Source organism: Camelina sativa, chromosome 3, assembly GCF_000633955.1.
Source record: "Camelina sativa cultivar DH55 chromosome 3, Cs, whole genome shotgun sequence".
Taxonomy (NCBI): domain Eukaryota; kingdom Viridiplantae; phylum Streptophyta; class Magnoliopsida; order Brassicales; family Brassicaceae; genus Camelina; species Camelina sativa.
The window spans coordinates 28,048,010-28,075,436 of record NC_025687.1 but is presented as its reverse complement, the minus strand read 5'-3'; the positions used below and the strand labels follow the sequence as shown (position 1 = coordinate 28,075,436).

At 36.7% G+C, this 27,427-nt stretch overlaps 8 protein-coding genes and 1 non-coding gene across 11 annotated transcripts in view; 5 read left to right on the top strand and 4 right to left on the bottom strand.

Annotated features, from left to right (window-relative positions):
- Nucleotides 1-1,145, top strand: part of LOC104778440 (phosphatidylinositol/phosphatidylcholine transfer protein SFH13-like) — a 4,789-nt gene extending 3,644 nt beyond the window's left edge. Inside the window, exons 12-14 of the mRNA XM_010502887.2 lie at nucleotides 99-487; nucleotides 569-643; nucleotides 724-1,145. Coding sequence (XP_010501189.1) covers nucleotides 99-487; nucleotides 569-643; nucleotides 724-747 — 488 coding nt within the window. The 3' untranslated portion in view covers nucleotides 748-1,145. The remainder of the gene's footprint in view (nucleotides 1-98; nucleotides 488-568; nucleotides 644-723) is intronic.
- Nucleotides 1,767-4,983, top strand: LOC104778439 (uncharacterized WD repeat-containing protein C2A9.03). The gene is made up of 10 exons (XM_010502885.2): nucleotides 1,767-1,973; nucleotides 2,326-2,505; nucleotides 2,602-2,769; nucleotides 2,845-2,931; nucleotides 3,150-3,284; nucleotides 3,382-3,492; nucleotides 3,590-3,681; nucleotides 3,772-3,877; nucleotides 4,063-4,149; nucleotides 4,225-4,983. Exons 2-10 carry the CDS (start codon nucleotides 2,362-2,364, stop codon nucleotides 4,636-4,638), a joined length of 1,344 nt encoding a protein of 447 aa, XP_010501187.2. The 5' UTR covers nucleotides 1,767-1,973; nucleotides 2,326-2,361; the 3' UTR covers nucleotides 4,639-4,983.
- Nucleotides 5,209-5,935, top strand: LOC104778438 (photosystem I reaction center subunit V, chloroplastic). Its single transcript, XM_010502884.2, has one exon. The coding sequence runs from the start codon at nucleotides 5,301-5,303 to the stop codon at nucleotides 5,784-5,786; it is 486 nt and encodes a 161-aa protein (XP_010501186.1). The 5' UTR covers nucleotides 5,209-5,300; the 3' UTR covers nucleotides 5,787-5,935.
- On the bottom strand, nucleotides 5,769-7,802 carry LOC104779379 (putative F-box/FBD/LRR-repeat protein At4g00315). The gene is made up of 3 exons (XM_010503728.2): nucleotides 6,894-7,802; nucleotides 6,654-6,794; nucleotides 5,769-6,565 (listed from the first exon to the last, which is right to left on the bottom strand). The coding sequence occupies exons 1-3, from the start codon at nucleotides 7,785-7,787 to the stop codon at nucleotides 6,278-6,280; spliced, it is 1,323 nt and encodes a 440-aa protein (XP_010502030.1). The 5' UTR covers nucleotides 7,788-7,802; the 3' UTR covers nucleotides 5,769-6,277.
- On the bottom strand, nucleotides 9,620-12,215 carry LOC104778437 (putative high mobility group B protein 11). Its single transcript, XM_010502882.2, has 6 exons — nucleotides 11,959-12,215; nucleotides 11,043-11,121; nucleotides 10,790-10,949; nucleotides 10,653-10,700; nucleotides 10,167-10,453; nucleotides 9,620-10,028 (listed from the first exon to the last, which is right to left on the bottom strand). The coding sequence occupies exons 1-6, from the start codon at nucleotides 12,192-12,194 to the stop codon at nucleotides 9,735-9,737; spliced, it is 1,104 nt and encodes a 367-aa protein (XP_010501184.2). The 5' UTR covers nucleotides 12,195-12,215; the 3' UTR covers nucleotides 9,620-9,734.
- LOC104778436 (PRA1 family protein G1) lies at nucleotides 17,270-17,838 on the bottom strand. The gene has a single exon (XM_010502881.1). The coding sequence runs from the start codon at nucleotides 17,836-17,838 to the stop codon at nucleotides 17,275-17,277; it is 564 nt and encodes a 187-aa protein (XP_010501183.1). The 3' UTR covers nucleotides 17,270-17,274.
- Nucleotides 18,040-19,952, top strand: LOC104778434 (pentatricopeptide repeat-containing protein At1g55630). 2 transcript variants are annotated; one of them, XM_010502880.2, is made up of 2 exons: nucleotides 18,040-18,136; nucleotides 18,324-19,952. In XM_010502880.2, exon 2 carries the CDS (start codon nucleotides 18,401-18,403, stop codon nucleotides 19,844-19,846), a length of 1,446 nt encoding a protein of 481 aa, XP_010501182.1. In that variant the 5' UTR covers nucleotides 18,040-18,136; nucleotides 18,324-18,400; the 3' UTR covers nucleotides 19,847-19,952. The 2 variants fall into 2 exon arrangements, with proteins under 2 accessions (XP_010501182.1, XP_010501181.1); XM_010502879.2 differs by having other exon boundaries at nucleotides 18,250-19,952.
- TRNAS-UGA lies at nucleotides 20,128-20,209 on the bottom strand. The gene has a single exon. It is a non-coding gene; the product is annotated as a tRNA-Ser (tRNA).
- Nucleotides 20,330-24,397, top strand: LOC104778433 (chloride channel protein CLC-f). 2 transcript variants are annotated; one of them, XM_010502877.2, is made up of 8 exons: nucleotides 20,330-20,979; nucleotides 21,088-21,490; nucleotides 22,015-22,209; nucleotides 22,430-22,884; nucleotides 23,010-23,114; nucleotides 23,325-23,750; nucleotides 23,842-24,074; nucleotides 24,177-24,397. In XM_010502877.2, the coding sequence occupies exons 1-8, from the start codon at nucleotides 20,521-20,523 to the stop codon at nucleotides 24,250-24,252; spliced, it is 2,352 nt and encodes a 783-aa protein (XP_010501179.1). In that variant the 5' UTR covers nucleotides 20,330-20,520; the 3' UTR covers nucleotides 24,253-24,397. The 2 variants fall into 2 exon arrangements, with proteins under 2 accessions (XP_010501179.1, XP_010501180.1); XM_010502878.2 differs by having other exon boundaries at nucleotides 20,889-20,979; nucleotides 21,075-21,490.

Below are 27,427 nucleotides of genomic sequence, written 5' to 3'. Positions count from 1 at the left end.
TACTGTTAAAACAATTTCATTACATATGGCTTAGTCAGCAGGTTTCCTGTGTAATTTTCTCACCTTTTGAATTTCAATTTCCGTTTGGTATGCCATAGGTGCTCCCATCATCCGTATGCTTCATGGTTTAAGGGGAACAATTGACAAGATAAAATGTGAGAACCTAGCGAAAAGGCTACTTTCTTTGATGCTGAAACTAGCTACTGTTTTCCGTTGTACTCCGTTTGAGCTTCTGAGAAGCCAGACTACAGTTAGCCCTTCAAGTCCAGCAGAAGATGACAGTAGGTGTAGCCTCATCCCAACCCCTAGACAGCCCACAATGAAAGACCGGATTCTTCCATGTTTGGAGCGTATTCAGAAACTGGAGAAAAGTTACGAGGATATCCGGAACAAACCCGTTGCAATACCTGTAGAGAAGGAGAGAATGTTGATGGATTCTTTAGACAGAATCAAGTCGGTTGAGTTCGATCTCGATAAAACAAAGAGGGTACGGTACCTTTCCTAGATGTTTTAACCTTGAAACTTTGTATATTTAGTATGGACTGAAGACATTTTCCATTGGTTGCAGCTTTTACACGCCACGGTGATGAAACAGATGGAGATTACTGAAATGCTGCAAAGTTTACGGGATTCCCAACTTCACGTAAGTACTTATTGCCTTCAGTATAGCAACGAACATGTTGATGGGAGGATGACTAACACTCGGAATTGTTCTTTGTGCAGAGAAGAAGAAGATTGTTCTGCTAAAAACCATAAGAGAACATCTGAGTTTTGCACAAATACAAATCTGCACATACAGAGAGAGAGAGAGAGAGAGAGAGAGAGAGAGAACAGATTCCGGAAACAAAACACATGTTAGGTTCTTTAACTCCTTCCCTTCTCCTCCTCTAACTTTTGTTCACAACTTTTCTCTTTTTTTTTTTTATAAATAGGTCCCTCTGCTTCTACTTTTTAAGTTATAAAAAGAAGAAAAACTAGAAGATAAGGACAGAGAAAAAAACATCTGATGATCTATCAATCCTGTCTTTGATAATTTAGATTGAGATCAGAGTTTTAAGTACCAAACCCTTTTGTTGTAATCTGGTGTAGTTAAGAAACTACACTATAAGCTAAACATATGAGATATAGTAAATCTTTTGAAGGTATTTTGATAATGGAGTCTCGGAAGAATCCATTTGTTTAACATGAAACGCAAAGTGGGTTTTTGCAACTCTGAAAATTTGTTTTAAGATTAAATCGAACGGGAAGGGATGATAAAAGCAAAGAAGGAGAGTGTAGTAGACTGTCTAAGCTACATACAAAATGTTTCCCTACACAATGCCTCAAAAAAAACTTTTTGAATGATACTGAATGTGGGGTATAGATGTAGATGATGAAGACTGGTAATTGAGAAACATTTAGGAGTCTCTGAAGAATACATTTGTTTGAGATAAAAAGCAAACTATATGTGATTTTAAAATTTTTTAGAATCTGATCTTTCAAGTGGATTTGCAGTTGTTAAAATGTTATTATTATCTGATTAGAGAGAGTTTATAAAAAAAGAATCATCGAGGTTGCATAGTAATATAATAATGGAATAATGATATATAAAAAAAAATAATAATGATGGAATGGCGACACTTAAGAAAGCAATGACATAAAGACAAAAACAGCCCTCGTAATCAGAACCACTGTGTAGGAACTATGCAAGGGTAAAACCGTCAAGTAAGCGTAAGATGTGTTTTTTTAAAAAAAATAGAGGAAAAAAAACTGAGACCGTCCTTTTCCCCAAAGATAAAATAAAAATTTCGCTATTCCTCTCTCTCTCTCTCTCTCTCTCACTTGTTCTCCGTTCGTGTTGTGAACTCGCTCTCAATCGATCCGATGATATTTTATGAGACTCGAAACTTAATTTAGGATTCATAAATTATTTTCCCCTTGATTCCGCTGAAAATTCCGTTTTCAATTGCACCAAATTGCTTCGCCTTCGCCAGGTGAATCTATCGATCCTAGGTTTTCTCCGCCTTTGATTTGTTTTTTCCTGAGTTTTTGGAATCGATTTTACGGTTTTTAGGGTTTGTGCTTTGAAGTTATTTGTTATTGGTTTCGTTTCTCCCTCTGCGATTATGTCGGTAGTTTTAGGTTTCTTTGGGCATGGACTTTGATTCATTATTTTGTTCAGAGATGGATTTTGCATAATTTTTAATAATCTCATGGTATCCTAAATCTTAAGATACTTGGTTGTTCACTTTATGGTGTTTTTTTGTTTCAAACTGTAGCTTCGATGGTCCATGGCTTTCAGATTTCATTAATTTAAAATTGTGCTTTTTCGGGATATTGATGCAGGTGCCTTGTCTTTTTAAATTTATCAACTGAAGAAGAATGTCCAATTACCAAGGGGACGATGCTGAGTCCATGGAAGATGAAGATTCTGAAATGGAAGATGTTGATGATGATTTCGATGAGGATTTTCGTGGCGATGATTTGGCTGAATCCGATTCCGACGTCGACGAGTTTGACTACTCTGTAAGTTGTTTTCCCCATTGTAAATGATAGCTATCATCATGGGTTAATTAATAAGAATAATAATGACTCTGTTGTGTTTCCTTCTTTTGGTTTCAGAATAATAAAATCGCTGATACTTCAGCTGACCAAGCCCGGAAAGGGAAAGATATCCAGGGGATTCCTTGGGACAGGCTTAGTATTACGAGAGAGAAATACAGACAAACTAGACTAGAACAGTATAACAATTATGAAAATGTCCCTCATTCTGGTGAATCTTCCGGGAAAGTAAGTCCTTCCATTTCCAGCTACTAGTATTGAAAGAGAAACATATATGAGAATCCTTTTGTTTGTTGAACACAGGATTGCATGGTCACAGAGAAAGGGGCTGTTTTTTATGATTTCTGGCGGAATACTAGATCTATCAAATCAAGCATTCTTCATTTCCAGGTTCATACCATTCATTGAATCCATATCTTCTCTTTTTTATTCTGTCCATGTTCTTTTTGGTAATTGAATACGTATATCATGTGTTTTGGTAATGAGGGTGTACAAATTGCTACAACTGTCTACCTAAGTTAAAAGATATGGATTCGTAGAATGTTTATTCTGCTAAAAAGCTTTTATCTGGACGTCTAATTAAAAGTTTTTGCTTTGTATTTTGTAAGTTGAGGAATTTGGTTTGGGCAACTTCTAAGCACGATGTCTACCTTATGTCACAATATTTGGTGAGCCACTATTCTACTTTGACATCCGGAAAGCATGAAGTTCTCAATGTTCAAGGTCATGTTTCCCCGTCCGAGGTTAGTTTGTTCCAGAATGATAAAAGGTTCTTCTTTAAATACCTACATCAATCAGTTAATGGTTGGTTCTTTTGTTCTTTTTATTGTGTGGGTGCAGAAACATCCTGGAAGTTTGTTGGAGGGATTTACAAAGACTCAAGTGAGTACACTTGCAGTGAGAGATAAATTTCTAGTTGCAGGTGGATTTCAAGGAGAACTTATATGCAAGGTAAGCTCTATGGTTTCTACGAATCATGGATTTCACACAACAGTTGCACACAATCTAATCAAGGATCTTCATCTGTTTCCATATTGATTTTATGCAGCATCTTGATAGACCTGGTGTGAGCTTTTGTTCACGTACAACTTATGATGACAATGCTATAACCAATGCTATTGAGATTTATAACAAACCCAGGTATTTGCATGCCTTTTGCTTGAGTTTGTTTTTTGCCAACTTGTGCAGCTTACAGCTTCTAACTGACCTTTTGGCGCCTGTCTGTTGCAGTGGGGCGCTTCATTTCACTGCCTCAAATAATGATTGTGGAGTCAGAGATTTTGATATGGAGAGATACCAGCTTGTTAACCATTTTCGCTTTCCTTGGCCGGTGAATGTAAGTCCCTACGTGTTTCTTGATCTTTTGGTTTTAGCTTTGGTATAAGTTGACCTGTAGGCTTTAGCACTTGTGGTAGTAAGTTCCAGTTACAGTTACTTATGGAATCTGTTATCTTCTTTTACATTACGAAATTGTAACCCAGAAATCATTTGACGACGGGTTTTTCTTTTGTTTATTGACAGCACACATCTTTAAGTCCTGATGGTAAATTATTGACGATTGTGGGAGACAACCCAGAAGGCCTTCTGGTAGACCCCAACACAGGAAAGGTAGAGATTAAATCTCTGTGTTCAAGTATCCCTGGATAAATTTGCTTCTCTAACTCAGTTTGGAATATCCGACAGACGCTGGGAACGGTATCAGGACATTTGGACTTTTCCTTTGCATCGGCATGGCACCCAGATGGGGTTACTTTCTCCACGGGTAACCAGGACAAGACCTGCCGGGTTTGGGACATTCGCAACCTGTCAAAATCTGTTGCTGTCTTGAGGGGTAACCTTGGAGCAATCCGATCCATCCGCTACACATCCGATGGGAAATACATGGCCATGGCTGAGCCGGCTGACTTTGTCCATGTGTACGATGTCTCAAAAGGGTATGAAACGGAGCAAGAGATTGACTTCTTTGGGGAGATCTCCGGAATATCTTTTAGCCCTGACACCGAAGCGCTCTTCATTGGCGTTTGGGACCGCACTTACGGAAGTCTAATTGAGTATGCCCGGCACCACAACTACTCCTACCTTGATTCATTTCTATAATCACCCGACATACCAGAGGAATAAATAGAGCCTATACATATATGTGCTGCGCACTCTCCTGTCGCTTTGTTAAACTCAAGTCGATCTCTAATGGTGTAAATGATGTGTTGTGCAAGTGGTATTAGGACAGAGAGCCGATATAGTTAGTTGATTTTCATTTATCCCGAGTGTTCAAGGTCATGTATGTGTACATAAGTGTTGAGGTTCGGCGAGTTTGCATGCATCAAGTCTCAACTCTTGGCAAGAGACAACATGGGTCGAGTATGTGGCTTGTTCTTTATCTGGCTACGGTCTCTTGTATGAACCTAATTTCAGAGTTGATTCTGCCATTTGTTGGGTTAATTATATAATATTTCAGAATAATTTTGTTTTCTTGTCTGATACTTTTGTTTGTGCGTAAAAAAACTAAGGTCTTTTTAAGTAAAACCTTTTTAAACAGCAGGGGGTTCGAACGCAATTATTTTTGACTGAAAATCTCATAATCCAGAAAGAACCAACGAGAAAATGCCACATCATCCATCCGTAATCGTATCCTCACAAACAAAATCTGCATCTGCTTCTTCTCCTTTGCTTCCTAGAAGCCAAAACCGATCACTCAAAAAGATCATAAATCCAAAACCACTCATTTCTCTTTCACATCTCTGAGAAGAAACAGCAGCAAAATGGCTACAAGCGCATCTGCTTTGCTCTCACCAACCACATTCTCCACTGCAATCTCTCAGAAGAACCCTAACTCCATCTCATTCCATGGCCTTCGTCCCCTCCGTCTCGGTGGCTCCTCCTCCGCCTTACCAAGACTATCAACCACAGCCGGAAGAAAGCCCTCCTCCGCCGTTGTGAGAGCTGAGCTTAGCCCTTCCGTCGTCATAAGCCTCAGCACAGGTCTCTCCCTCTTCCTTGGCCGTTTCGTCTTCTTCAACTTCCAGAGAGAGAACGTTGCGAAACAGGGCTTACCGGAGCAGAACGGGAAGACCCACTTCGAAGCTGGAGATGATCGTGCTAAGGAATACGTCAGCCTCTTGAAATCGAACGATCCGATTGGATTCAACATCGTTGATGTTCTTGCTTGGGGTTCTATTGGACACATCGTTGCTTACTACATCTTGGCTACTTCCAGCAATGGATACGACCCTAGCTTCTTCGGCTGATTCTTCATTCAATATCTCTCTTTATCTTTCTATCGTATATGTATATGTTTGACTTGTTTCGCAAGCTATCTAATCTATTCCCCATCTCTGTTTCTTCATATCCCTCTGTTGTTGCTCTTGTCTAAGACTTGTCCCTCTTTTTGCAACTATTTTATTTCGCCATATACAAAGATCGGTTTGCAAAGTTTTACAAAGAACATACACAACGGAAAAAGAGATAAAATTACATTTTCATTTAGGCTCAAGAACTTAAAGTGATTTCGTGAAGCTAGTTTGAAACCTAAAGAGTCTAGATGTTAAGCACTCAAAAGAAGGTAAAGCCAATGTGAAAATCTGAGAAGAAGATCCCTTCAAGTATGCAAAAATGTTTAAAAAAAAAAAGAGAAACCTTAAGTTTAGATCAAGTTACGGCTGCAAAACAAAAAACCATGGTAATACGGAGGGTTGTAGTGTCTGTAGAAAGCAAGTCTGAATCCTTATGATTCACATCCTCAAGCAAATAGGAGTTGGCATGTTGTTGAACCTAGAAAAGAAAGTGACAACTCCTGGGTCATCTCATCCACTGTTTCTTGATGATAGCATGACGCAAACAAGATTGTGGCAGTCTTCAAGCAGCGACCATTTCTCAAGATATATTTCGCCACATCCATCTGGTTCCGCAACCCATACATATCAGTCCACTTGAAAGTTTCCACACTCGACAACAAACATCTAGGAACACAGTTGTTCAATTGTCTGTCCCAATCATTTGGTAGATCCGCAAGCCTATCTGGATGATCCTGAGATCAAACATGACAAGATCTGGCTTTAACAATATATAGTAAAGTAAACGCAACAGAACATGTCTCTAACGAAAAAAAAACTTACATCTATCAGATTGGCCTCGATCTCTCGTAAATTAGGATAATCCTTGAGTAACCGAGCAAGTAAAATTGACCAACTTGAATCACATGAACATATCTTCAAATGTTCAAGTTGGTTGAAGACAATACCCTCATGATATAAAGCCTGCAGCACATGATAACAAAAAGATTCAACCTCAAGAAAACCTGGTTTATTAATTGTTCATAAACAAGATTGATAGAGATACGGATGGAAACAGATTACCTCTTCAGTGTAGACTCCTAAGCATAACGAAAGGCGCTTAACAGATGTGATTGTTGTAAAAAACTTTTTGATATTTTGGAATGTCAATACAAAACCGGCCTCCTCCAACTTAGGCATATCTTCAAAAGAGTAGGAGTATCGAGGACTATCACTGTCACTCTCATTATCACTATCACTCTCTAGTCTTTCATCAGTGACATTCAGATACTTCAGAGAAGGAGTATTAATCATAATACCATCAAGATAACAAGGACTAGACATCTTTAGGGTTAGTCTCTGCAATGACTTGACAATTACTCTTAATATTCCCAAGTTGTCAATGTTATCTCGTTCCACAAATAGATCCTCAAGGACAGGGCAGTTGGAAAGAAGTCGGTGAAGAGAATTTTCAACAGAGTAAGTCACACGTCGAAGGGACAAAGTTTTGAGGGAGGGGAGACATACCATACGATGAACATCCACGAGAACCTCGTCCTCCAGTTTCAAGATCACAATCGATTTGCAGACATACAAGCTACTAGGCAATTTAGTTTTACGCCTCGCAAAAGAAGAAAGCTCAAGATTTAACTCAAGAACGCAGAAATGAAATGCAACTGAAAGCCATTTTTCGATATCTTCAGGTTTGATTGATCCAATTGCTCCATGGCTAAACTTGAGACGTAAGCTTTCGATGATCGGAGCTTGATGTAAAGGCAGATTCAAATCGATAAACCTCTGCAAACTCCGGCCTTGAGACACTGAATAGTCACTATAATTGTAGTCCAGTTTAGGCAGCCACATCCAAAGAAACTCCCACCGCTTCGATAAAATACTTGTGCTTGCAGCATCTTTTGTTGGAAGAAATGATAGTACCTTCACGAGCACATCATCAGGCAACTGACTAATCTTGTCCATATCTTCACAATCTCCACGTTTCTTTTCGTTGGTTAACTATAACTAAAAAATTCATTTATCCTTGACACAAACACCAACTTGGAATCTGTCCGAGTAACCAAGAACAGTAGTCAACACAAGAAGAAAGAGCATCGACAAGGAATAATAGAGAAGAAACGAGTACACTTCTCTATGACCAGCTCTAAATGATCTCTATAATTAATTGCCTTGCCTAGGGAAAATTAAACGAAACAGGCTTTTTATCTTCATTAGCTTTCTTTTAAAAAAAATGAAAGAAGTTTTTATTTTTCTTTTTTTTTATAAAGAAAACTGTGCAATCAACAAAAAATATCATGAAAAATGCTCACTAAAACATTTACTGTGCATGATAATTGGTACTGTCCCATTCATGTAAATCTTGAATAAAAACATACATATCTTACCTACAAGGTTCATGTTCTTTATATTCTATAAGCCTACATGAAATCGCTAAAACTTTTCATGTAAAAAACTCTTGACACGAACTGTTTTATATTTCTATGTAAACATTTCTATGTCCGATTAGCTTCCTTTATAGACTATAGGCAATCACGTTCCCTAACTTAGTACTTAATATATGGAGTGCTGGTGTTAACAAATAATCAAATACATAAGCTCACCTTAATTTCCCCGCGAAAAGGTATAGGTCAGAGAGATGACTCTTGGTAAGCATCAAACGTCAATTCAGGTTTGGAACTGTGGTGTTGTAACGAGGATGACCAGATTTTACTGTCGGGAGCAAAATGTCTTAGGCACAGTACTTCCGCTCTTCATTCAGAACTAGAAGCATTGTTATGGGCCACAAAGAGTATCCTTTTCAGATGTATTGATTGGCAGAGCTTGGAGGCAAATTATGCAGATGTAGTCGCCATGGTGCAGCCTTTTGAAGATTGGCCGACATTCTCCAACCTTCTCGATAACTTCTACTTTCTTCAGAATTCTTTTCCGCTCTTTACTCTGTGGAAGATCCCTCGTTTATATCGATTGCTAATTTCTTAAATTTCTTTTGTAAATTTTTTTTCTCGAGTTTGGACTACCAATTTTGAAGTTATTTTCTAATTAATTTTTGGTTGACCAAAAAAAAGTATAAGTCAGACGGATTTCATCTCGCTTGCCTTCTAATTGTGTGAAATTTGTAAAAACACAACATATTCTCTTCTGTCCATAAAATTCGTCATATTTTTCTATAGCTTTAGGGGAGGTTCAATTTTCCCCAACGTCCATTTGAGAAGTAAAATTTAAAACATACTATAAGACTGTGTTTTTTTTAATAACATGGCATCATTAGAAGCATTGTATGACAGTTTGGGAATTTCTTTTAAACTACATAATGATTTGATTCACAAAGATATAGTCAAAGTAGACATATTTGGTATTACTAAATTTAAAGATATTCAACTCCTTTTAGATACGATTAAAAAATAGAATTTGTAACAAAAAAATCAAAACTATGAATATATTTAGTATGAGTTATTTAGTCATGTATAACAAGTAAGCGGTTATATATGCTTATAGAAAGCCTTTTCTAATGTTAAAAAAGAAATGGATAGAAGCCTACTGCCTACGTAACCCACAAGAAAGTTGGTGTAATTTATATACAATCATCAATCATGCAATGCTACTTTGAGAAACGGCATGTCTCAAGGAGTTGGTGTGTTCAAATTTGGAGTCTAGACTTACAGAGGATCAACAATATGTTAGGACGAGCTAACTCAACTCTTGAAGCATAATGTTTGACATTTTAGATTGCAGAATTATAGTAATAAAGGTAAAAATAGAACAAAATAAAACAAAAGTTCTCATAACAGAAATAGTTGAATGAAAAAGTTGCCTATGGCCAGTTCTACCACTTATTATTAAACGAAAGTTCTCATAACATAAATATAAAGTTCCAACAATTAGATAAGAGAACGATGGAGAAAATTAAAACTACTCACTTTCCTTTCCCACAGTCTCCCATGCACTTGCACTTGCAGCTGCATCAGTCGCAGCTACAGTTTCCGCTGCATCGGCCTCAGCTACAGCTTCCGCAGCATTGGTCGCAGCTACAGTTTCCGCTGCATTGACGGAAGCTACAGTATCTGTTGCATTGGTCTCAGCTACAGTTTCCACTGCATCAGTCGCAGCTACCATTTCCGCCGCATAAGAATCCTTTGAAGCTTTGTGCTGTAACGACTCCTTGTTGTACCTCTCCTTATCCTTACGATATTTCTCTTGATAAACCTGATTAAAAATAATAAACCAAATCCATTAAATCTCATTCAAGAAAATTGGAACTTAAAAACGTTGTTTAATATGGAAATCCTCATTTTTATTTTTTAAGGCTTAAGAGAGAGTTTAAAACAGTTTTTATGTGTTTACCTGTTTAGCAGATTCAGAGAGATTATTCCACATTTCCGCAATTTCCTTGGTGAAAGGTCCCTTTCGTCCACCGCCCTCAGCTTTAATCCTCGCGTGTTGCTCGGCAAAGAAGAAGTTATAACTGCTTCTTGGGAACTTAGGTCGTCCATGAGATGACTTGGCTCTCTTATTCCTACGAGCTGTAGGATCGTCTTGAGAAGAAGTGTGGAAGATCACTCCTTTGAACTCTTTTGAGCCCATCTTCATGGTTACCAGGTAACTGCTTTCGAACTTCCCATCAATGGTCCCTGTAACCACGGCGCCAGGTTTAATTTCTTGAGGGTAGTATATATGAATGAAATTCAGAAAGAAAATCTCAAACACTCACAAATTCAGATAAATGAAGAGAACCTAAAGAAACATATTGGAATATATATATATATATATATATATATGGATGCAATACATGCAAACATATCAAATTAAAACATTAAATATTTTAAGTACCATTGCCACGCTTTGCAGATTTGTCGACAGGGCGCTTCAGTGCTTTCTCTGCGAATAAAAGGACGAACATGTGTAAATTAATCTTGGAGATCAACTGGATATAAGAAAACATATATTAAATTGGTATATTTTCGGACCATTCCCCTGAAATGTAGAGCGCGGAGCTTTGAAGTACACATGCTCAAACTCAAGGAGCGTTTTACGATACTTAGTCTTTAAAACATGTGCTGCATTTGTTACCACTGTCTTAAACTTAAAAACTTCAATCACTTCTTTGCATCTGCGATCGTTGATCACCTAGAATCAAAATATGATATAATTATTAAACATATAAATTGTATAAATTATTTTAAGAAAACAAAGATAGCTTCAAAACGAATAATTTGTTACATTTTCAAGACCACCACGAGATGTGACCTCAATGAACAGCCGATGCAGATCGAGACTGTTTCCACCCACAACAGGAATCCTTGACAAAAGCCAAAAATATCAGAAATAATTCCATGATCAACTGAAATCTTATTCAAGAAAATAAATCAATTAAAGCATATACAATGAACATATTAAAAGAGGATATAAAAGCAATTTCCATTTCCCAACACCTTTAAAACAATATTGCATTAACGGTAACCCCCAAAAGAAAAACATTCTTAAACCTATTCATGGATTAGCATTTCAAAATTTTGTGAAAACCAAATTAAAAAAACGATATCTTCATACTAACATATTAAGAACAAACTAGATCTAGTTCCATAAGCCACACACACTTCCTTGCTTTAACGATTCCCAAACCTAATGACTTTTGCTTCCATCTCGCCGAATAAATTTCATCAAGCCGTTAAATTTTGTACAACATGAGTAATTGTTTTTTTTTTTTTTTTACAACAAAAGATCTACTCATATTAGCCAATAACATGAGTAATTGTTGACCTAAGAAAAACAAATAATAAGAATTATTATTTTTCAAAAATAATTTTTGGGCCAAGACCCATTTATAATTTGTTTTCATAGGATGATCGCTTTCTAGATTTTCCTATAGAAAAAATCACCACCCTACAAGCGTCTTTCGAACATAGGGAATCACGTCTTTCAGATCCTTTTGAAGGACCATGCCTACGCCACTCGACCAGGCAACACTTAGTCTACAAGTCATTTATAACCCACCACACACGGGATTGCGAACAAAATTGCTTGAATGTAGACTAGGGGTTTAACATTCACAATCATAATTTGTAAACCAGTAATTTCATCGCAAAATGTATAATCTAAACAAAAAATTTCATATAAGGAAAAAAGAAAAACTCACTTAAATTCTTGCCCAGAAGATTGGAAAAAATCTCGGAGCGTATCCCAAAAAAGTTCAGGATTTTGGACAAGATCCTCATACGTAGATGTACGAGAGGAACTGCCTTTCTCTAAAGTAGAAAATCCATTAGCTTTAACCACTTCAATTTGCGATTTACCTGTCGACATCAGTTCCTTTCGGGTGTTTTTGTTCGAGAGGTAGAAATAGTGTTCAACTTTCAGAGCTAAAATGAGCATTTAAGCATGATTTTTTTTATAATCTTCTTCTTTTCTGGAGTAAGGGGATATGCAATTGTCCTTCTGTCTACACCACATAAAAATACATCACATTTTTTTTCCTTTTCTACATAGTCCACACGTTAATTAATTTAAATTTACAGCTTGTAGCATAATATTGAAATAATTGTATCGATTTTTGGAAAATGTATTAAATGCAATATTAAGAGGATAAGATTTTATTAGAATTAAAATATTATGTAAAGTGAATTTTTTGCTTTAGTATTCAAAGAAAATAAATTGGCCATTGATTTTTAATTATATCGTAGTTGATTTGTGGAGAAAGAAATTGCACTGAAAAGGTTTGTAACTTAATTTATTTCTAAAATAAAATATATTTTTCTATTAAAATATTATCAAAAAAATTTGGTCAAACCTTTTTCAGTGTACAAATAGTCAATTAAAACATTAATTATAGAGAGTAATTTTTGCCAAATAATTATTTGAGGAGTAATTATGAAATGCTCTAAAAAACCAGACTCTGCAAGATTTGGTCATATATTTTCCCATTGAATTTTTTAAAATTAATCTCATATATAAAAGTAAGGTTTCGATATAATTTTTCCTAGTGCATTTGGTATTTAATTTTTTAATTCATAATATTTATCCCTAATATTATTTGAAAACCACAATATAAAATACTCCCTCTGTTTCATAATATAGGATGTTTTAGAGAAGTTATTTTGTTTTATAATATAGGAGGTTTTCAAGTTTCTATGCAACTTTTAGATTAATTTAATATTTTATGTTATGTAGTCTTATTTATAATTGATTAAATTTTTTTTAAATAATATTCTCTTAATCTGCGTTCTTTTACTCAAAACATCCTATATTTTGAAATAGAGGGAGTATGACATTGTTTTGTAGGAAATAACATACCTATGTCAATAGTTTTAGAGAATTTGTTGAAAATGCCCATTTTGATATACCCTTTTTCGAAATTGGCAAAAAAATACCTTTTATTTTGCCATTTTCATTATTGTCCTCCTGTAATTTTTAATGACCATTTTACCTTTACATGAAAAAAAATATAATTAATAAATTGAAAAACGAAATTTTCCCGCCAACAAAATTTCTGACATATTTTCCCGCCAAAATTTTTTTAATCAAAAAAATATTGACAATTATTTTTGACAAAAAAAATAAAAAATTTACAAAGTTTTTAAAAAGTTTTAAACGATTTAAAAGTATTTCTAATCCTTTTAAAAGGTTTTTATAAGATTTCTAAAAGCCTTTTAAAAGCATAGTAAATGCCTTATAAAAAATCGTTTAAAAACCCTTTAAAAATCTTTTCAAACCTTTTAAAAATCTTGTTTTTTCTATTTTTTCGTAAAAAACAATTTGGCGGGAAATTTTTCATTTTTGGCGGGAAATTTTTCATTTTTTGGCTGAAATTTTTTTCGATTTTGGTGACTGTAAATTCTTGTTGTCACTAAAAAATGATAATTTTGTCATTTTGTACATAAAGAAGTGTAGTTTTGAAAATGGTCAACATGGATATTTTAAAAAAAGGGCTTTGAAAAAAGGGTATTTTTGAAAATGCCCCATGGTTTTAAGACCATTTTAAAAAACTTCAGTAAGAGTAAAAATATAAGTTAAGCTTTACACTAATAAAATCTTTTAAATATAATAATAAAAAATCTTTTAAATATAAGAAAATGTATATAATATTATTATTTTCGTAGGAAATGTTTCTTGGCTCGAATACTAATCGGCGGTGTAAATCGGATTTTATGGCCTTTAAGACGGATATGAGTAAAGGTTATAATCGTGTGGAATGGTCGTTCCTGGAAGAGGTCCTAACACGGTTGGGTTTTGATGGTCAATGGATTATGTGGATTATGTGGTCGGTTAGAAGAGCCTCGGTTGACTGTCCGCCGGGTCAGTTGGGTCCGTGGTCGAGCATCTCTTGTTCTTGGATGAAAGCATGGACAAAAATGAGGCACTTCTTCCTTGCGGTCCTTGTTGCTGTCCGGCTTCTTGTTGTGGCTCCGGGCATCAAATTTGGTGCTTGGGTCGATGGCCGTCTAGTTCCGGAAATAGCCGCGTCCTTGGTCCCTTGTGCGCTCCGGTCCTCATCCGTGTCCGTATGCTGGTCATCGTCCCGGGTTCCATCACGCAGTCTCAGGTTGAGGTGTCTTCTGGTTTAGGTATACCAGATTTCTTGGATCATGCGGGGAGTCAGAGACAGGGTCCCTATTGTCAATTTGATGGTTCGTGGAAAGCCACATATCCTAATTCCGGTTTGGGATGGTGATGTTCGGCTGGTGATGTTGGGACTTTGTTGGTGGGAGCTAGATGCCTTAGACGAAGTCCTTCCCCGCGTCACTCGGAGGTGGAGGTCATGATTTGGGACATGGAGAATATCCTTGTTATTGGCGGCTTTTGTCAGAGATTCGAGACAGATTATGCAGAACTAATTGTGATGATTCAAGCCCAGAAGACTGGCCAGCGTTCTCGAATCTTTTAGATGATTTCCACCTTCTATGGGCGTCCTTTCCTCTGTTCTCTCTGTCTAAGATTTCTCACTTATCAAATCAACGGGCGAATTGCCTCGCTCGGACTTCCCGTTCTCTTCTCTATAATTTTATTTTGTAAACTATTTTCTTCCGGTTTTAGGCTACAACACCTGTTGTTACTTTCTATTGTTTGGTTGACAAAAAAAAAATCTTTTAAATAATTATTAGTTTCCAAAAATAATAATTATTAAATAATCTCTGTAATTAATTGTGGATGAAAATGGCTAATTTTTTAATTGTTAACTAATCAAACTTAAGACGAACAAAACAAAACTAATCAAACTTAAAAAATTGAGATTTTTGATATTATACCATATTATTTATTTTTAAGTTCTGTAGGTATTTAGAAAAAAAATAAGATTTAATTTATAAATTATTTTAAATTTTCATATAATGCATATGATTAATAATATGTATTTTTGCATATGTTTTGATTTGAATTTTTAAAACGAATATATGTTACTCAATCTATAAAAAAAAATTAATGTTTCACATGGGCGGGTTGGTAAAACTAAAATTTTGATGGATAATAAAGGAATAAGTTTTATTTCCTCACAATTTAAAATATGATTTCTTTCACAAAAATATTTGATTGCTCGGGTATAATTATTTCTAAAGCTTTTGATTTCACTTCATATGATTTTATAGGAAATATGTATAATTGCTAATTTGTTATTTTCAAAATAATTTAGATATTAATCTTAAATACTTTAGGTTTGTGTTAATTTATATGAACAACAATTAAATATTTGAATATCATAATAAATTTTCATTTTTATCATTAATAATAATTTTTTTACCTCAAATGGTCAAAAATACAAATGAAATTTTTTATCAAAGGTGAACAATTAAAAACAAATAAATTGAAGAGATATGTACAAAATCCTTAAGGAGAACCAGGGAGATAAGGCCAAACAAAAATGGATGGACTTGATCGTCTTCACGTTCCTTAGCTATATCCGGAGCAGCCGCACAAGTACATGCACGACCTGTTTTGTAATGTTGTAGTTCCTCCCAAAGCTTCGACAAACAGTCATACTATTCCAAGACAGACTGGCCGTTTTGTTTACACTCGGCAATCTCATCCTTGAGAACTTGCTTGCGGACTCCGTTGCCAACGGAGAACCGAGACCGAAGACTTTCCCACAAGGTAGAGGCTTCGGCGATGAAAGGCACAGTGGAGCGAAGCTTGGGATCAATAGAAGTACGAATCCAGCCGACGATCATGGAATTCGCGGCACGCCATAAGCTTAGATCTGGTTCAGTACTTGGTTTTGGAATAGTTCCATCGATAAAACCAAGCTTGTGTTTGGCTTGAAGAGAGTTTTGTAACTCTGTTGCCCATTCAGCATAATTATTTTCTTGCAAAATCACAGAGGAGATCAAGGCTCTTGGATTGTCAGAGGAACTGAGTTGATAAGGGGATGGTGGCGATGCGACGACAACCTGAGTTTGTGGAGAGGAAGTCATTGTGGATTAGGAAAAGAGAAACAATGGAAGATGAAAAACTTGCGGCGACGACGGTTGTTGAAGAACAACGCCGGCGGCGGCGTTGGATAAAGGTTTAGCGGCGACGGCGGTTGTTTTGGCGGCGAGGTTTTAAAAAAAAAATTAGGTCACATAATTGTAAGGCTCTGATACTATGAAATACGATATACTCGAATGTATTGTGTGTTTATTCAATAGAGAAACAAGGTATTTATACAAGAGGTCTTGCCATACTATGAGATAGCGTCGGATCTACATAAAGAAAGGAAATAGAAGATTTACATTTATCCTAGATCAATACTTTTTTCACAATTTTTCCGAACTGAAGAATATAATAAAGACAGAAATCAAATAGAATCAAATCATCCAGAGAGATATAAAACGTTTAGATTCGTAAAGAGAAGTATTTTTTTTGGTAGAATCGTAAAGAGAAGTATTTTTCGATCATAAGGTGGATTCATCAATGGAAAGGGACAATTCTTCTTATTCTGTACCGCGGAGAACAGACCCAGCCGCCTAATTTGTTATTTTTAATTACAAACACATATAAAATTATCCAAAAATAATAAAAATAAAAACAAAATATAAAACAATTGTGCGGTGTAGCGCGGGTACTATCCTAATGGATATAAAACTCAAAATCAAAAATAATCCAAAATACCAAACTGATATCGAATGAAACTTTTATATATATATAAAAAAAAAAAACCCTAACAGATTAAAGTCCAACTTCAAATGATCCGAAAACTGAAAATGTCGAACGGATTACATTCGTATACAAACCTAATATATGAACGCTAAAGATGTTGTTGTTCCTTCATCTTTACATAATATTTTTTTTATTTATCAAAAAACTCATTATTGTAGTGTATCCAAAATATTGTTGTAAGGTCTTACGTCATTAATTAGTTCATCTCATGATTCGGTAGACGATTAGAAAACAAAAATCAGGACAAAACAGAAATAGTACTAAAAATGAAAGCATGACCGGGACATGCGAAAACGAATAACGTAATAACATAAGCATAACATTGTCAGCTCCAATGAAGAAAAGAGGAAGGAACAACAACATCTTTTTCTTGTACAAAAAGGTCGTCTGAATTCCGTACGACGGCGTGGACCAAACAAAGCAGGAAGCTCGCAGCGATGCCAAGGACCAGACTTTGGAGGCAGTTTGCGAACCACAATGCCGAAAGCGAGCCAAGGATCAACCCGAGGGCGATCACACGGTCGTTTATATGTCGACCGCACAAGACCAATGGATGGTCTCGATAGAAATATAGAAGCAGCCACATGATTCCAAAGGAGGCAACGGTGAGAAGACAAGACGGATCACCGATCAAGAAGAGTGTGACCGAAGCTGCTGTTAAAAGAAAGTAGTTAACCGCAAAATGCCGGAGGTTTATTTTAACGCGCGAAACAGCGGAGGAGAAAGAGGCTGGACGGTCAATCGAACCTAATGCTAGGAATTCAGACCACCATGGACGGTAGCTAGAAACAAAAGCTATTAGATTATGCATCGACATGGAGATGACATCAACGGCAGAGAGACTTGTCTCTTCCACCGTGATTGGAAGAGTCTCCACCGGTGCTAACATTGCCGAACGTCACTTTTGATTTCTCTCTCTAGTCAACCAATTTAACCGAAATTAAAATGTTTTCAACTATTGATTAATACATATTTAAGCCGCCGCCCAAAAAAAAAAAGAAAAAAAGTGGTTCCCACGTTGTCAATGTTATTATGGGCTAGGCCAGCTTGATTTAAGGGCCCATAGAATTCGGGTCGGATCCTCTTCAGAAGTGTGTGATTCGGTTTCGGCGATTTTTTTCTCTTCTCAGTTCTCAGAGCAAAAGGCTGAGGCAACAAGACGACTGTGAGTGGAAGAATTGATTCAGGTTCGTTTTATTTACCACTCTACCCTCTTCAAATCGTCTCCTTCGCCAAGTTAATCGTTGATTTCATATGAAAACCTAAATTTCAAATTTGCTTTAACCGCCGGAATATATAGTTTGATGGGTTTTTGCGATTTTGGGAATCCGAGGCTCGCGGTGGTGAGATTTGCGTCTTTGAATTTAAATTTAGGTTTCTGGAGTCTGCTTAGTTCGTTTAATTGGCAGAGATGATGAAGAGACATCAGTTTTGGATTAAGCTCAAATACGATGAACGGTGTTATTATTCATTCCGGCAAAAGTGTTGTAGTCCGTAAAGCTTCTCGCTTTCTCTTCACATCGAGGAAGTTTTGCAATGGTAGTAGCATCGGTGGTGGTGTAACCGATGATGGTGTCGAAGAGCCCATGAAGATAACATGGGAATCTTCTGAGATGGATTGTGGGGTTTTTGAGGAGGAGGAGGGACATGGTGAGAAAATCTCTGTTAGGAGAAGGTTTTTGGAGAGTGCTAAGCTCGGTGCGTCTCGGGTTCTCGATACTTTACAGCAAGATTGTCCCGGGTTCAATACGAAATCAGCTTTAGATGAGTTGAATGTTACAATCTCAGGGCTTTTGGTGAGAGAGGCTCTTGTTGGGATCTTGAGGACTCTGAGCTATGATAATAAGACTAGGTGTGCTAAGCTAGCTTACAAGTTCTTTCTGTGGTGTGGTGGACAAGAGAGTTTCAGGCACACGGCGAATTGTTATCATTTGCTTATGAAGATATTTGCAGAGTGTGGTGAGTATAAAGCCATGTGCAGGCTGATTGATGAGATGATCAAAGATGGTTATCCAACTACAGCACGCACGTTTAATCTGTTGATATGCACTTGCGGTGAAGCAGGCCTTGCTAGAGATGTCGTGGAGCAGTTCATCAAGTCGAACACTTTCAACTACCGACCTTTCAAACACTCTTATAACGCGATCTTGCATTCTTTGCTAGGGGTGAAACAGTACAAGCTGATTGATTGGGTTTACGAGCAGATGTTAGAAGACGGGTTTTCCCCGGATGTTCTCACTTACAATACTGTAATGTTTGCAAACTTTAGGTTAGGGAAAACAGATAGGCTTTACAGATTGCTCGATGAAATGGTTAAAGACGGGTTTTCTCCTGATTTGTATACATACAACATCCTCCTCCACCATCTAGCAACAGGGAACAAGCCTCTCGCCGCTCTTAACCTGCTAAATCATATGAGGGAAGTAGGAGTAGAGCCTGGTGTGATCCATTTCACTACTCTTATAGATGGGCTGAGCCGAGCTGGGAAGTTAGAAGCTTGCCAATACTTTATGGACGAAATGGTGAAAGTTGGGTGCACGCCGGACGTTGTTTGTTACACTGTTATGATTACAGGATATATTTCAGGCGGGGAGCTCGAGAAAGCCGAGGAGATGTTCAAAGAGATGACGGAAAAGGGGCAACTCCCGAATGTCTTCACATACAATTCCCTCATCCGCGGGTTTTGTATGGCGGGAAAGTTCAAAGAGGCGTGCTCGTTGCTCAAGGAAATGGAGTCAAGAGGGTGTAACCCTAATTTTGTGGTGTATAGTACTCTGGTGAACAATCTAAGAAACGCAGGGAAGCTTTTAGAGGCTCACGAGGTAGTCAAGGACATGGTGGAGAAAGGGCATTATGCCCATTTAATTTCAAAGCTGCAAAAATATAGAAGATCCTAGTTTTTGGCTTTTGTTTCAAAGGCGATTTTGTGATATTTGATTAAACAAAATGTAGCTGTTCTCAGTTCTGACGTTCATTATCCTTTCTCAAATATGTTTCAGCACAGTGATGATCTTCCAAAACAACCAAAATAAGAATTTTATTTGGTTGTTTTGTACTGTAAGTTTCTTCTTTTTCCCCAGTGACTGTTGTATACTTGAATGAGTCAATAACAACAACTGTTTTGCGAATTGAAATAACCAACAAAAATTAAGCGCAGGAAAAAAGAGACAAAATATATCGTCGACAGCAGGGTTCGAACCTGCGCGGGCGAAGCTCAACAGATTTCAAGTCTGTCTCCTTAACCACTCGGACATATCGACTTGTGGTAAGCAAATCAATTAAAACTATATATATAGTAAGTAAAACCTTGAGCCCAGTAAAGGCCCATAAAATCTGGCTTGAATCTTCTAGTTGACACTGAAGGTTCTCTTTATGTACGACTCCTGCCGCGTGTTTCGTTATCGAGACGGTAAAAAACTCTCGTAATCTGAATCCGATCAAATCTGAACAATACCGGCGACGAATCTCTGAGCCGTAGTCTTAGATTTCTTCCCGGAGAACGAAATTGATATCATCGTGAACTATCACGGCGAGGAGATCATGTGTTGTTAACGGCCAATTGAAATAAGATATGTCATCGGCGGGTGCTGGGGAGTACAACGAAGACAGGCATCTGTTGCGATCGACCGGCGTTGAAGACGGCATTGGAGGAGAAGATGGTGATCTCGATGTTGAATCTCAGTCTCCGGCTGTCAGAAGTGGAGCTGGAGGAGTTAGGGATCTGTTTAAGCATCTGGATCGGAGATTTTCACTCTCAGGGCGTCGTTTAAGCTTCAAACGGATGGAGAATAACAGAGTCGATAGAGAGCGCCACAATCCGTCTTCTTCTTCTTCTTCCGCGTTTTCAGCTGGAGAAGAAAATGGCGGCGGTGGTATCAGTAATTTACATAACGTCGATGATCGAAATGACGAGTATGGGTTTGATGAGGAAGTGCTCGGAGATAGTGCTCCACCTGAGTGGGCTCTGCTTCTCATCGGATGTCTTATAGGTGTTGCCGCTGGGATTTGTGTCGCCGGCTTCAACAAAGGGGTACGATCATTTTATCAGATCTCGATCTATGTTGAATGTTGATACGATTTGAATTAAGCTTTACTTCTTTTTTGAGTGCTGATTCAATAGAGTAGTGTATTTGTCTAGGTTCATGTCATTCATGAGTGGGCTTGGGCTGGTACTCCCAACGAAGGTGCCGCATGGCTTCGTCTACAGAGACTAGCTGACACTTGGCACCGGATTCTTCTAATTCCGGTCACTGGGGGTGTTATAGTAGGGATGATGCACGGTTTGCTCGAGATCTTAGACCAAATCAGGCAATCCACTTCTTCTCAGAGACAGGGACTAGATTTTCTTGCTGGTATTTATCCAGTGATTAAGGCCATCCAAGCAGCTGTGACCCTTGGTACAGGATGTTCACTGGGTCCTGAGGGACCTAGTGTCGACATTGGAAAGTCTTGTGCCAATGGTTTTGCACTCATGATGGAAAACAACAGAGAAAGGAGAATAGCTCTCACTGCAGCTGGTGCGGCTTCTGGGATTGCATCTGGTATAATTTTACGCCCCACCTCTTTTCTTATGCACCTTATGAGTTGGTTTTGATGGATACTTGGTTTGTCAAGGCACGGAAACAGAAACATAGCTCCTTCACTCAACTCAAGTATATTGCTACTTAACATTAGCTTTAACCTGATGACTTTTATCAATAATTGTCTATACTCTATACTAGGTCCTGGTATCATTTTGACTTATCGCAATATTTGTGGCCCCTCATTTTTCGCTCACTCTCTTGGTCCCAGAAATGGTTATGTACTATATAGCCTGCAAATGTGCCTATGGATCTTGAGTTCTACTACTAGACAACTCATCTTGCTGGGAGTAATTATTATATACTAGTATACGTATGGCTATTTAATGTATGATTCGTAGGCAATGGTATTTCTTACTAAAGATAAGAGCAGTAAGAGAGGCTCTATGTTTCTTTGTTTTTCCCAGCCAGGAGCTCAATTCGCTGCACTTTCGCTTGTTTATTGTTATAAATCTGATGTCATTCGATCTTTATTCTCGTTACAGGTTTCAATGCAGCAGTGGCAGGTTGTTTCTTTGCTATTGAGACCGTTTTAAGACCTCTACGTGCCGAGAACTCGCCTCCGTTTACCACTGCAATGATTATATTGGCCTCTGTTATATCTTCGACTGTGTCAAATGCACTGCTTGGGACTCAATCAGCTTTTACAGTTCCCTCATACGATCTGAAGTCCGCTGCAGGTATATTGTTTTCACTGTTAATCTGTATTGCAAACCTTCCAGTTTGTCTTATGGTATGATTTTTTGGAACTTATGATTTAGTGTCCTGATGGATAGGTGATAATGTGATATATCATAAAGAATCTTGGTAGCTTTAAATAATGAAGGACAGATCAATATTTATTTGGTTCATCGAGCATTTTGTCTCTAAATTTACAAACATGTTTTCAATTGTCTCCAGAGCTCCCTCTGTACCTGATATTAGGCATGCTTTGCGGTGCTGTCAGCGTTGTTTTTTCTCGCCTTGTCACGTGGTTTACCAAGTCATTCGACTTCATCAAAGACAAATTTGGTCTTCCTGCTATTGTGTGCCCTGCACTGGGTGGTTTAGGAGCTGGAATTATTGCTCTCAAGTACCCTGGAATTTTGTATTGGGGGTTTACAAATGTTGAGGAAATCCTGCATACTGGAAAGAGTGCCTCAGCTCCCGGAATCTGGTTATTAGCTCAGTTAGCCGCAGCCAAAGTTGTGGCTACAGCTCTTTGCAAAGGCTCTGGACTTGTAGGCGGTTTATATGCCCCAAGTTTGATGATTGGTGCTGCTGTTGGTGCTGTGTTTGGGGGTTCGGCTGCTGAGATTATTAACAGAGCTATTCCTGGTAATGCTGCTGTTGCTCAACCACAAGCTTACGCTCTGGTATTGTATTTCCTTTGTCGCAGGCCCTTGCTGCAGTGCAGTTTTTTAAAATAAATTATTATGTCTGTCCAATTCGGTTGTTATGAGATCTGAGTCATAAGATGCTGTCTTTTAATGTGATGCAGGTTGGAATGGCAGCGACACTAGCTTCCATGTGCTCTGTTCCTTTAACATCAGTATTACTGCTGTTTGAGCTAACAAAAGATTATAGAATTTTGCTTCCCCTCATGGTAAATATTCTCTTTCCCAGTCAATTTCAATGTTGCCGTGCACATTGTATAATTTCGCGTAAGATGGGTGGGATTCATTAAGATGTCGCTGTAATATTATGTCCAGAGCTAGTTTGTATGTAGATAAAAACATTCTGTTTCAACTTGACATGCTGCATTCTGGTTCATATTTGTTCTTGATCTGATCTCTCTGTCGATTTCTACTAACAGGGAGCGGTTGGTTTAGCTATATGGGTTCCTTCTGTGGCAAACCAAGGCAAAGAGAGTGATTTATCTGAAGGTCGCAACACAGGAAGAGGATACTCTTCTCTTTCACCTGCGGAGCGTAAAACCGAAGGTGTCTGGAGACACACGGATAATGTTGACTCCCTTGAGCTCACCGTCATGGAGAACCCTGACCATAAATCCTTTTTGGATGAAGAAACTATTCTGGAGGACGTAAAGGTTTTGCGGGTTATGTCAAAGAACTACGTGAAGGTTTCTCCGGGAACAACTCTAAGAGAAGCAAGAAATATCCTTAAAGACAGCCACCAAAACTGCCTTATGGTGGTCGATGAAGATGAATTTCTAGCTGGGATCCTAACACACGGCGACATCAGAAGATACTTGTCCAATAACGTGTCTACAATCTTAGATGTAAGAAGTGAAACAAAACAAACTCCCTCAGTCTCATCACTCTGCTCTTTAAATCACGGTTGACTTGAAATAAGTCTTTGTCTCTTGGCAGGAGAATACATGTCCGGTTTCTTCAGTGTGTACTAAGAATATAACATACCGAGGCCAAGAACGCGGTTTGCTTACTTGTTATCCAGACGCGACGGTTGGTGTAGCCAAAGAGTTGATGGAGGCAAGAGGTGTGAAACAATTACCTGTCGTAAAACGAGGTGAAGTAGTTCACAAGGGGAAAAGAAGGAAACTGCTTGGCCTTCTTCATTATGACTCTATTTGGACTTTTCTCAGGTAAAAAAACAGAATATGTTTTTACTATTAACTTCAAATCTAGTTTGACCAAAACCAAAGTTAATTTTTTATTGGGTTTTTTTTTTTTTTTTAATCACGCAGAGATGAAATGAGTCGTATGAGATCGATCAACGACCGGAGAAAAGACAAAGAGGTTGGTGGTGCAAACGGGCATTGATTGGGTTTGTGCCCATTTATTTGGTATAGGTTTTTTTTTTTTATCTTCTTCTTTTTTTTTAATTTTTGAGGTCCAATTGATTATTACAAGGAGGAAAACATGATCGTAAAATAATATTAATTACACCTCTTTCTTAGCTCTGAAATTATTCTTCCCACCAAAAGTAAGACACTCATATACTCCATCAAAAGAAATCAAGTGAAATAGATGCTACATTTGTTGCCTTGTTGGGCAATCTCCACTTTTAAAATTCTTCTTACTAAATTTTGGATACGACAATTTATATATCGAATTTTTTTATATCGCAATTATTCACCGTTTCGTTAATTTACTAATAATATATGCTAGCTCATGTTTGAAAAATTTCACGAAAATTACGTTTCTTTTGCATGAATGTGATGAACAACTGTTAAAGTAAAGTTGGGACTTAAAAAACTTTTAAAATGTATATTCTTGATGAGTAAATCATCTACAGAACAAGATCCACAAAGATAGCGTTAATGACTGATAATGGACCCATGGTTTGCACTCAAAAGAGCTTTGACAGTTAAATTTTGTTAAGAAAAAAAAAGGGGCAAAAATTATTAAACAGTTGACTAATTGATTGGAATGTGATTGGATTTTGTTGGTCATATATTGGTAAGTGGGTGTGAAAAAAAATTAAAATTGCTTAGCCTTTTCTTCATTATTAGGTCGCTCCTTAATGTCAAACAAAATTATCAAAATGTATAAGCATAATCATTTTCGATATTTTATCTAAAACAGCTATATATATGGGAACCTTTTTTATATGAAAGCTTGAAAGATGTCAATAGACATGCATGAATTCGTCAAATTTTCTTTTACCTAATTTTAATAATGATACGTTGGAGACCATTAAAATGTCTTTTTTCCGCCTTTTTATTTCTTCTTTTACAAGTTATGGATTAATAAAAAAAGCAGAAAATAAATATATACATATAAAAAAGGTGATTGTAATTTAGACAAATAAGACGAATAATACTGGATTGATTAGCATATGGGTCATCATTAGATTTATAGTCGTTTTCATGAAGTCATCATCCACCTTTCATTACACACACACACACACACACACACACACACACACACACACACAAAACCAATTACATAGTTTGGTTAAGGATGGTTATATATATATTATACATGCAACTGAAAATTAGAAAATAGTTTGAAATATAATTTATGAGAATACTGATCAAGAGTTTTCGTTTTTTATATTTCCTTCTTAATTTAACAACTAGTTATCAAAAAATTTAGTTGTTAAAGGAAAAAGAATGAAGAAGAAGAGTCATAGATTTATGATTGTTTTAGCTACAAAAGTTTCATGTTTTAGATTTAGGAAATTAGGAGAGTGCACAAATGTTTTCTTTCAAAACACTATTTGTAGTCCTTTGGTAATTGAATAATAATCACACTATACATAAAATATGTATATACAAAAATTAGTGGGCATGGGGAGAGTCTTTTTAGAGTATAAATAATATGCGCTCGTGCGGATGAGAATACTGACAAAATCGGTACCCGGCCCAACCCTACGGCCCACGCGCGACGAAACATGTTTCCAGTTTTTCATAAAACCCCCTGCTTATTTTATTTCTCTTGTTATCTAACCTATTATTATTGTTATTATTAATTTGCTCTCCTCCCTATAGTTTTTTTTCCAAAATTTTCCGACCCTATTGTCATTTACATTGGACATCACACAAGCTAAAATAATTTGAATAACATAAGCTATTTCCTTTATATCTAAATATCTCATTCGAATTGGATTTAACAAACACTTATTCAACTTGTTCTATCTAGTTGAATCAAATGTGTATTATAAAGAGATATTTAGGTGGCTTCTCTTAGTTTATTAATGCACCTTGAATAAAGACTAACTAACAGAGCTATATATATGCGCTAAGGTAAGAAATTGGATTGAATGCTAAGGTGGCAAAAAGTTAAGCGGCAACTACATAAATAAATACAAAACGCCGGGCCACAAAACTATTAAACAAGAGGAAAACTAGGACCAGAAAACAATATTTGTTGAATGCTTTATGATATTAATAAGGGCTGCTAGTGCTTCGTGCCGTGTAGGGTTAGAAAATTGCATAAATGCGTAGAAACATACGAGAACTAAGGAAAAAGGTAGGCCTTTATCGTAATTATCGTCAAACTTATCATATTTTATGTTCTTTGTATTAGGTTAGGGGGGTTACTACTATTTATATATGGGAACGAGAGACCTATATATATATAGCTATACCACCGATACGTGCCGGGTAATTCATCTAACCCCAAAAAAGTGAAGATAAAGGCAGATAATTATTTATTAGGAACGTTATTGAATCGAATCCAAGTGTTTCAAAAAGTCCAATTTGAGATTTATCCCCAACGGGCAAAAGAGAAAAATAATAGCTGTTGTACAACATTTACAGATTAGTAAGTGTTCGTAATTGTAGGTAATAAATCCTAAATAATATCTCACATTTTTGGTCAGTGGAATGGTAAATTGATTTGGGACAACTCATTATTAGTACTCAGTAAAATATGTACAATAAGAATCTAAGATAACTTTTTTTTTGTAAATCAACCCAAATAATATACATTCATTAGTGAGTTAAACATATACTGTATATTTTAGGTTAAGCTAATAGAAGAATTGATAATTAGAAAGAGATTATAAAGAGGAAATTAATCTTTAGTGTCATGATTATGTTTTCTCTTCTTTTATGTAGGATAATATATCTTCATTTTATCTACTTTTCTTTTTTCTTGCCTTTTTTTTTGTTTTCTTCTTTGCCATTTTTTTCTTATTATTATATTTTAAATTTTGTTCTCTGTTGCTTTTGCAAATTACCCCACAAAGGGAAAACTAAAAGAAATAATTAGCTTTACAATTAGACCTTTGATATTTCTTTGTAAACAGAGCTATAAACTCCTCAATTACGCAAAAGATAAAAAAGAAGAAAGATTCTTCTTTTTCTTTTTTTTTTTCCGGGAAAAATCACATTTTTTTTTCCTTATCATAAATCTTTTTTCTGAGTGATGTTGTTCATGCTAAAAAAAAGTTTCTTCTCTATGTTGTAATGCTCACGAGAGTTCTCTCTTTGCTACGAAATCTTAAACCATCTGGTTTTGGAAAGATACTAAAAAAAAAAAAAAAAAA